This window comes from Adiantum capillus-veneris, chromosome 19, assembly GCF_014529385.1.
Source record: "Adiantum capillus-veneris isolate H3 chromosome 19, ASM1452938v2, whole genome shotgun sequence".
NCBI lineage: Eukaryota > Viridiplantae > Streptophyta > Polypodiopsida > Polypodiales > Pteridaceae > Adiantum > Adiantum capillus-veneris.
Window position 1 is genome coordinate 47,088,913 of NC_140949.1, and position 10,322 is coordinate 47,099,234.

Genomic DNA, 10,322 nt, shown 5'->3' on the forward strand with positions numbered 1-10,322 from the left:
TCGCAATGATCAAGTCTCTCCAAAAATTCAATTGTTTTGGCATCGTATCTTTGTCTTTGGTGAAGGATTTAGATTTTTTTAGAAGTAGTTACTGTATTAAGAATCACGTTCGGCCAAGAAAAAGGACGTGACTTTGTAACCTTAGGTCAATTCACAAGGAGATAATTGTACCCAACGTTCGGATATACTCCCCACGGATTTGCCAAGTCAAAATGCCAAAGGTAGTAGAGGTTTTGCTATATACAATTTAGCTCGTCGGGCCTTTTCATTTTCTCGATGGGCCCGTCGGGCTTTTAAATTTCCCCGATGGGTTCACTGGGAAAGGCCTGTCGGGGTTACCGGCTCTAGTAGATTCTGCAGGCTACCATGAAAATCACGTTAATAATTAGCGTAATCACGTCTTTTTCATGTGTAATTACTCATGTTATTAACGTACTCACACGAAATTCGTGATCACGTCAGTGAAATCCCTACTCTCTTCTTCTTGATGTTTTCTTCACCTTTGTACCTAAGATAGAGGTTGTCTAGTTTACTAGAAAATATTTTGAGCTTTATTCTACCCTCCTATTACTTCTCACGCTATGTACTCTACAAATAAAGTTTTATGTGAGATTAAAGATTTTAAAAATAATCATCCGACCAAGCTTGCTAATAAAAATCAGCCTATAAGTGCTTGTTCGACTTGTAATTATATTCAGTATGTAATGGAAATCGATTAACATTTATTTATTTAGTTGAATGTGACAAAGGCACACTTGGTTTATGGACTATGCGAAAAAGATAGCAAGTTTATGGATATTTTATTATCAAAGAGCTCTTTATGAGCGATGGTTATTTTATGTGTGGACGGATAGTTTGTAATCATTTTGAGCATTGAAGAAATCTGTAAATAAATACGTACAAGAGGAAAATACTCTCGCATGGGGGTAGATTGGATCAACACCTTTTGTTACTCTTTTCTTTGACCAAGAAGGCTTGAAGCAAATTATTCAGGAGATGTATCCAATTTCCTATCCAGATCAGTGATCGCCGTTAGGTGAGAATGTGTGGTGAGACCTCGAAGAAAAGCTCTTGCCTCCACCTCTTGTGAATTAAACGAGGGAAAGAAGGGCCACTGCGTCTTCTAAATGCTCCTTAAATATTCTGGTCTTTTTTTTTTCCTCTCTCAACGTCCGGAGGCAAGTAGCAATCCTAGATCGCTAGATGAGCTTGACCATCCAATTGTTCAAAGGGAGAAAATGACGCCCCCAGGTCATCGACTCCCTAGTTTAGAGTCCTCACATTGCATGGGGTGAGCTCAAGACATCATGATTCCCACATGAAAGAATTGGCACTAGGCTAATATGCGTCACATGTCGATGTGGGCATGTCAAGTGTACATTACATTTTAGTCCCTAATTTACTTGGTGATGCAACAATGGAAATCAAGCCCATGTTGTTTAATCTAATTTGAGCCTTAGACCCCTTTTTGAGGGGATGCGTGTCAATAGTGATGAGGTTGGTATCCACCTAGAGGACTCAAATTCGATCATCACAGGCCTAACTTAGCCTTGTGACTAAGTGATATGGGCATGGGAGGGTGGGATGTACGGTGAGGGGATTATGGACCATAGATCTTGGCAGCGACATCAAAAGTAATCTCGGATTACTATTGATGCTTCCACCTTGCACACGTGTTTTAAGTAAACCTTGGTCTACATTCTTCTGAAGCACGCACAAGGTGAAGTGGTTAGGACACGTGCCTCACAACGATGAAGACACGTGTTCAAATTTCACGGATGCAAAAGGGGATACCTGAGATTACTTTCGAAATGCGAGTACTCAAGATTACTTTTTGTAATCTTGGGTACCCGCATCCCAAATCTACGGCTCGTAATCCCCTCACCGCAGATTCCACCCTCCCAAGATTCCAAAAAGTAATCTTGAGTACCCGCATCCCAAACCTATGGTTCGTAATCCCCTCACCGCAGATCCCACCCTCCCATGGTCGTGTCACTTACTCCCGAGGGCCAGCCTCTAGTGCTCCTTGTGCTTGGCTGTGGAGTCTGGACAGTGGGACGGGCCGCTTAGAGGGGTTTGGACATCGACGCCTGAGCGGCTGTACCTTACGAACGCGTAAGGCTTTTGAAAAATGTGTCTCATCAACTCAATTTCAATTGTAAATGGAAGGGCCGGCAACTACCACTTTGTACATGTCAAGCTCTCAACTGCTCTCTCTCCTCTCTCTCTCTCTAAAGCATCACGCGCATGTCCTCCATGCACCAGTACTGTGGGCGCAGTGAGCGCATGATCGCCATCACACACACTCTCTCTCTCTCTCCCTCTCCTCCAGTGCTTCATCGGCCCCAACTTTCAAGCTTTCTCTCTCTCTCTCTCTCTCTCGGTCTGGTCACTCTGCAACCCCTCACTAATAACTTCTCTCTCTTCAACCCACCATTCTCTCACTTGAGCACATGATTCTCTCTCTTCAGCGCACTTTCGATTGTCTCTCTCTAGAACCAAGTCTCTCTCTCTAGCAGCAGCCCGTAGGCCGTGACTAGGCCTACATTTTCGTGGTTCTCTTTCACGCCAGACATTTTCGCGCAGAGAAGCAACTCATTACGTTGCAACTCACAAACAGTGCTTTGCTTTCTTAAATTACGACAATCATAAAAAACGCGTAGAGAGAGAAAAACATTTATATATTTCAGCAATAATTAAAATATCACGGCATTTCTTAAGTTTTGCTTTTTAACTTTTTTTAATAGTATATTTTTCTGGACATATGGGCCAGCAGATTTTGGTCATTTGATTCCTTTTTGGGCTCTGTGAGGAATGAAATTTTCCCCCAAAATTGGAGTCGGGGGAAATAGCTTTCTCTGTTTTGGAAAAAGAATAATAAGTCTGTATTGCTCTTCAATTGCGTTTTTTGGGCTTTGATTAAGCTAATCATTTCGACAGACACAGAGAGAGAGAGAGAGAGAGAGAGAGCGAGTCCTTGTAATTAATCGAGTTTTGGGCTCTGATTAAGCTAAGCATTAAGAGAGAGAGAGAGAGAGAGAGAGAGAGAGAGAGAGAGAGAGCAGCTGCAGCATCCGCAGCACGTCCTTGTATGAGAGGGAAGGTGTTTACAGACAACCAATTGCGACCGAGATCGGTTGAAATCGAAATCGATCAATTGCGATCATCGCCAGTGGCACAATATTTCTTGTCAGTGGTGCTTGCAGTTGAGGCACAATTGAGTCAGTCTGCGCAATATTGAGACGAATGCGCCAGGGTCATGAGCTGCAACTTAGCATAATTGAGGGAACAGAAGATTGATCATGATGAGAAGGCTGTTGATATGGATGGTAGTGACAGTATGCGTCCTCATTGCCGCCTTCATCTCCTCTTCCATCAGCTTGAGTTTCTTCTGCAGCACGACCGCCGCCTCCGATGGCACACACCAAGTGCTTATGGAACCCTTATCTGGTAAGTCCTGAACACACACACACACTCTCTCTCTCTCTCTCTCTCTCTCTCTCTCTCTCTCTCTCTCTCTCTCTGTAATGCTTGTAGAAAAAATCACTCATTGGTAATTGCTCTGTGTGTTTGGAGCCTTTATTTCCCATGAATCCAAGTTGCTTTCTTCAGATGCCTATGCACCTCATGACTTGAAGAGGGGATTGTTAAACCTCTTAATAGGTAATCAGCTTGGAGGTTAATGTTGACAGTCAAAATTATTCACGTCGTTTGGGCGATTTGCATAATACTCTAGTTGCACCATTGTCACCAGTCCCTGATATCACCACTCTAGGTCATCCACGCCGCGTATACGTTTGTCGTGGACAAGTGAGGAAGATCATGTGAAAGACTAAATTTAGCTAGAAAACGTGAAGGAGCAAATCCGAGAAATTGAGTTTTGGCTGAGAAACCAACTCCTGTGGCATTCTAGCATTTTGATGGAGAATCATTCGCCCATCTTTTGTCCACTTTCTGAGTAGAAGTGTTTTATGCATGTAGTACATTTCCAAATTTGCATGCCATTTGATGGGAACCTGTGTTTTATCTTGAGATTTTTTCTTGACATTTTGAAGTTTCGATTGATGCATGATCTGTTGATATGATCCCTATCAGATTCATGGCATGTATGAGGGGCCTGTCGTGCTTGGAAGGTCTTGCTCATGTTTAAGTGAGATAAAATCATTTCTCTGGTCCAATGCCAATGAGTACTGTCTGAAAACAACCAAGACTTTACCCTGTTTGCTTGTAAGCCCTGTTAACAACGTGCCTGCGAGTATGCGCAGCTGTAGTATTAGCACAGACCTCATAGGCATCGGATCACATTCATAAACCGACGTTCTTGACTATAATTCATACGAAAAATCACATCATTGTATTTGATGCAGTTCCTTTCATCTATGAGACCATGTTCAGGGCTTCCATGAGTAGTCTGGTTTTCTTGTGTTTAACAGAGCAAGAGCGATCGGATGCTGCTCCCCATGCGCTTGCGGAAACAGGGTCCGTGGGACTCCAAACAAGTGAGTTCAGACTTGATAAATTCTTGTTTACCATAATGCTCTGGGGGTCCACTGTATAATCAATGTTAATATACCACGGGAGTTCAGCCGGAGGGGTTTTTTGTCTTTGAAAATTTAAGGAATTTAACACAGATACATTAACAAGAGGGTTGGAAAACAACACTATGAACGCAGGTTATATAGGTGCTTATTAATAGTGGACCCTCCAAGCCATTATGGCACTCGGGCTTTAGGCAGACATCACCTTTGGCTTGGTTTTGTGGTACACTAGGTTCTTTTCTTTTACCTTTTTGGCTTATAAAACAAGCCTTAGTGAAGAAGTGAGATAGGCGTATATTTGTATGTTTTATTAGCTTTCATAGTTAGTCGACCTACATGGGAAGCATTGAAATTTGCTTTGTTTTCTTTGTGTTTAGAGTGCAAAGCACCCTCTAAATATCTTATGCACAAATCTGTATTATAACAATGTTGTTTCTCTCAAATGGAGACAACTTTACACATCAAGCTAGAGACGAAGAACAAATCTGAGAAAATGAGACTCCGCTGATATTTGAAGAGAGACCTCCTGTGACATTCTAGCATCATTTACCCATCTTATGTTAATTGCCTGAGGAAATGTTTTATGCATGTAATACACGTGCAAATTTGCATTTCATGCGATGGGATCCCTTGTTAGTTTATCTTGAGATTTTTTCTCGGCAGTTTGAATGTCGACCGATGTTTACACATTTCCTACTATAAGCTTCATGTTATGTATGAGGGCCTGCCCTGTCATGTGCTTGGATGCTACGTCCAGCATAAGTTTGAGCTCACGTCTAAGTGAGATAAAATTGTTTCTCTGACAATGTCGATGAATAATGTTTGAAAACAACCAGTTAACTTTACTCTGTTTGCTTGTAATAAGTCTTATTAATGTCCTAGGAGTATATGCAGATGAATGAGTATTATTATCAGACCTTATAACCTTTGAATCACCTTCATAAACTAATGTTCTTAATGGGCAATCACATCAATATATTTGATGCAGTTCCTTTTATCTATGAGACCATATTCAGGGTTTGCATGAATTAATTTGGTTTTCTCTTCTAACAGAGCGATCGGACGCTGTTCCTACTTTGGTTGCAAAAAAAGGCTCGGTAAGACTTCACAAAGGTGAGTTCTCATTGACCATAATGGCACTGCGTCTGTAGGCCTTGTTTGTGTATGGCTTACAGCACAAGCTAGTTGTGGTGTTCTAACCTATAGATTTTACTGAAGGATAGTTCGACCTATAAGGCAAATGTACTGTATAAAATGGAAGGGCTCTCTTTAAAACATGTGTGAATGTGAATCTTGGCATCGATTATATCTGAGTTTTTGCTTTTTTCTCCTTCTCTAGGTTGCGATTACACGGTTGGAAAGTGGGTTAAGAGTGACAAAAGGCCTCTCTATGCTGGGAACAAGTGCAAGCGATGGCTAGCAGGGATGTGGGCATGCAGATTGATGCCAGACCGCCCCAATTTTGATTATGAGACGTATAGGTGGCAGCCACATGCTTGTGATCTACCGGTCTTCAATAGTCAAGAGTTTTTCTCGAGGTAACTTACATGAATGCACACACACGATTACACATTGGTGCTCTCACACGCATTTTTTCGATATACCTACATGTGGGTGGTGCACCACGCACATACAAGAGGAAAGCACTTGGTTAGCAAGTGCATTCAGATCTCCATTAATCAGCCCATCTGTTATGTTCGTAGACACAAGGCTGGACGCCTCAGAAATGTCTGGCCAGTGTGAACCAGGCCCTTATGTTAGGGCAGTTAGGAAGTACTGTAAACTGCCCTAACCTAAGGTGCTGGTTCACGCTGGCCAGACACTGCACAGGTGCCCATCCTGATGTCTAGAGATATAACACAATACCAGATAGCGATACACACATGTTGTATTGGATCTATTATGTGAAGGCTTTTCGCTCTTACCATTTTTGTAGCTACCCAAGCTGCCTCTAATGCATACATGTTTTCCTGCACTGCAGGATGAGGGACAAAGTTCTCGCATTTGTTGGTGATTCCATTGGACGACAGCAGTACCAATCACTGATGTGCATGCTTACGGGAGGGAAGGATGATGCCGTGGTAGAAGATGTGAGTGCAACATATGGCCTTGTGAAGCTACCAGGAGCTGTTCGAGCTGACGGAGTCGCTCATCGGTTCTTGCAAACCAACACTACCATAATATACTATTGGTCAGCAAGCCTATGTGACATCCAACCAATCAATAGAACCGACCCTCACACTTCTTATGCCATGCATCTTGATAGGCCTGCCATGTTCGTGCAAAAGTTTCTTGGAATTATGGATGCTCTGGTATTGAATACAGGGCACCACTGGAACAAAGGAAAGATTAATGGCAACAATTGGGTGATGCATGTGAATGGAGAGCTTATCAAAGAGCGCCGATTTCGCGACATTGGATATGCTCGCAACTTCTCACTTACCAAGATAATGTCTTGGTTGGATGGTCAGATTGTGAACAACAAAACAAGGGCCCAGATTTATATGAGGTCTCTTGCTCCGAGGCACTTTTTTGAAGGAGAATGGGATTCAGGCGGCCGCTGTGATAACAACCTTGTTCCGGTTGAAGAGAAGAATGTGACAGGTCAAATGGGAAGGGACCCTATTGCAGAGGGTGCTTTAATGGGCACAAGAGTGCATTTACTAAACGTCACCTACATCTCCTTATTTAGAGATGAAGCCCATATTTCAAAGTATCGGCCGAATCAGAAGGGACAAGATTGCCTTCATTGGTGCCTACCGGGGGTGCCCGATGTTTGGAATGAAGTCCTCTATGCCAAGCTCTTTTTCGACGAAGAGATACCTTTGCATAATACATTGCAAAATGTGTGAGCAGGTGAACTGATGAATTTGAGGATTGTCCTTGATGAGCAGAACTGCCTTCTCAGTCAGTTGTGGGCCCTTTCTACTCATCTCAAGCATGCCAGTCTTTAATCAAACGACCAAACCATGTGTCACGCGTGAATACTTAACGCACAAAGCTACCTTACCCCTCCCCTCTTTATTGAGATGTTAAAACATGTTGAGGGTGGGTTGCCCTTTGCCTTATGCAAATGGGGCCCTGTAAAGGCCTGAAAGGAGAGATTCTGCAGAGTATGTAATTGCGGCGCCATAGATTGTCAGACACTGTAAATAAGAAATCTACCAAGCCATCTCCATGCTCAAGGGGTGGTTGGGTGTGGACCATCTAAGCTTTCAGCAAACTAAGTGATTTATTCAATACTCCTCAGAACCAGTTTCTTTGATCATTGGATTGTAGAGAAACTTGGGTATGTATTTGAGATGGGAGAAATAATCATCTTTAATAGCTCAATAATCACCCCTCGACTGACATTTTCGGAGTCTTAGTTCATGAGGTAAAGTTTTGTTTGTTTTGCTTAACATTGGTGTTTGCTCACTGTTATGCATGGTTCATGAGAAAATGCTGAACCATAATGTAGGCTGTTATGGTTGTGTTTCCAACTCCTAAAGTTTCAACAAATATTCCTGGTCTTAGTTCCAAAAGGAGTTTTGAAGCTTTGTGCGCTCGTATTAAGCAATGTTTCTATGAACATTGTACCGGTATAGGAGTTTTAAGGCTTTGTGAGCTAGTACTAGACAACGCTTCTATGAACATTCTACTCCAGTAGGGTTTTTATGGATTGCTTTTAGGTTTTCAAGAAACCTATATAAGAATAAAAAATGATTTGTGAACATTTTTACTCCAACAAGAGTTTTAAAGGCTTTATGAGTTTGTATTAAGTATAGCTATGAACATTGTGCTAGTAGGACTGTAAGGCTTTGTGAGTTAGTATTAGACAATGCTTCTATGAACATTGTACACCAGTATGATTTTTATGGCTTTGTGAGTGAGTATTTTAATACATGTTTTGTCATATGTTTTCTATTAGAAGCGTAATCCTTATTGAGTGAACGCCAAATTGGTAATTCCTATATCTTAAAAATTGGTCATGTCAAAAACAAAAATTAGTGGTGTAGGAATCCCACCATAGACAGACTCTACACGACCTAATACCTGCCTATTTGTCTACATCACCTATTACTTGCTTGCCTCATGGGAATTGACATATCAATGTACTTAGGAGTCATTGTCTCGATCAACTTAAGAAACTTAAATTACCCTTGTGTCTTTGTGTGTATTTTTTATATGATTCTATTATGTAGCCACAAACGAGCACTACATATGTGTAACATTTGTGCCACACCCATGTAGTGATGACAATGTCAATCTCCTCCATAGTATAGTATATGAGATATTTGTATGCATAAAAAGAGATACATAATACATGTGCGTCATTTGATTTGAAGTATTCTAGGCTCAAAGGTTGTGGACAAAATATCTATTCTTTTCTTGAACAAGATTTTAAGTGTTGTGGATTTTAATTGGTGTATATATCTAGCTTTCCTTTTTTTTTCCTTTTTTTGCAAAACTCACCAATCGGTGAGTAAAATATATATTGCAAAAAACAAGAAATGACATAGCTATCTCATGCACAAACTGTGCCATGAGAACCATACTAACTCAAAACACCACACTGTTCACATCCTGATCCCCACATCCTAGGCCTGAACAAGGGAGGCCAGTCCTCGCAAACATATGTATCTAGCTCTCCTCTGACTTTCCTACTGTAGTACGTTTTTTTTGGTCTATATGACCAAAAAAATTGAAATGTAAAGAATACACAAGAACACTTAGAACCTTAACATGCTTTAGAAAGAAATTACTACCTCTTGATGGCTTATCGTAGATAATGTAAGTTTTATGCCTAACAATATAGATCACAAAAGATTGATACTGCTTAAAATAGTAGTTAATCTAGGTGTGTTTAAGTTTGACATGGATAACAACTGACAGACCTAACAAAACTTGTGAAACATATTTAAAACCAATTGCTTGATTGCTTTGTTTACATGGATGCACATGAGAGTTGTCTCCTTTCTTAAATTTCAATTATAGTTCCACATTGAAGATCAAGAGCAATGGCACCTTCTTTTGTATTAGTAAGTTCTTGATATATAGAAAAACTACAATGCACATGTCATTCATACTTTGAAGTATGAAATACAAAAGAAATTTTGTACTCATTGTCTTGAGGTCAAGATTCCTGTGTCTTTGAGCATGTAAATATTTTCTTTTGTGGATAAGTAATTTAAATTTACCAAAAACACACACATAAAGACACAAGGGTAAGTTAACTTTCTTGAATTAGCATGGACATTGACTCTTGAATACATTTTAGTGCAAAAGGATGTTTATGTCCACCATTATTAGTAAATCCTCTAAAGAGGTAAGTAGGTTTTGGGTGGTGTGGAATCTGTTTCTGATGAAATTCCTACACACATTCATTATTGTCTTTTGACATGACTAGTTTTAGGATGTAGGAGTTACCAATTTGACTTTCAGTCAAGAATAATTTCTTCCAATTGAAAACATGTGACAAAACATGTGTTAGAATATTTGCTCACAAGGCCTTAAATCTCCTATTACAATAAAAATATTCATAGAAACATTGCTTAATACTTCTCACAAAGCCTTAAAACTTTTATTGGAGGACAATGAAAAAAAAAGATTGTCTAATACAGACTCACAAAGTCTTAAAACTCCTACTGAAGTGAAATGTTTGTTCTTATACACATTTTGGAAGAAACCAAGCAACACTATACTAAGGTTGTTATTAAAGATAACCACTAGCATGCCATTAGAATTTACTTACGTACACATCATGCTAATGAGATAGTGGACCCATACTGAATGGTCCTACAA

General features: G+C 40.4%; 1 protein-coding gene across 2 annotated transcripts; it reads left to right on the forward strand.

The window, feature by feature from the left end:
* The first annotated feature begins 2,270 nt into the window (after positions 1-2,270).
* On the forward strand, positions 2,271-7,899 carry LOC147433948 (protein trichome birefringence-like 14). Of its 2 annotated transcripts, XM_086490566.1 has the most exons (5): positions 2,283-3,450; positions 4,434-4,499; positions 5,592-5,651; positions 5,878-6,076; positions 6,520-7,899. In XM_086490566.1, the coding sequence occupies exons 1-5, from the start codon at positions 3,303-3,305 to the stop codon at positions 7,388-7,390; spliced, it is 1,344 nt and encodes a 447-aa protein (XP_086346692.1). In that variant the 5' UTR covers positions 2,283-3,302; the 3' UTR covers positions 7,391-7,899. The 2 variants fall into 2 exon arrangements, with proteins under 2 accessions (XP_086346693.1, XP_086346692.1); XM_086490567.1 differs by lacking the exon at positions 4,434-4,499 and having other exon boundaries at positions 2,271-3,450.
* The last annotated feature ends 2,423 nt before the right edge of the window (positions 7,900-10,322 follow it).

What these genes read in the sequence shown, in the direction of transcription:
- LOC147433948 (XM_086490566.1), top strand. Translation starts at nt 3,303, where the DNA reads ATGATGAGAAGGCTGTTGATATGGATGGTAGTGACAGTATGCGTCCTC. An exon ending in GTCCGTGGGACTCCAAACAA is followed by an intron (nt 4,500 to 5,591) that starts GTGAGTTCAGAC and finishes CTCTTCTAACAG; the next exon opens with AGCGATCGGACGCTGTTCCT. An exon ending in CTCGGTAAGACTTCACAAAG is followed by an intron (nt 5,652 to 5,877) that starts GTGAGTTCTCAT and finishes CTCCTTCTCTAG; the next exon opens with GTTGCGATTACACGGTTGGA.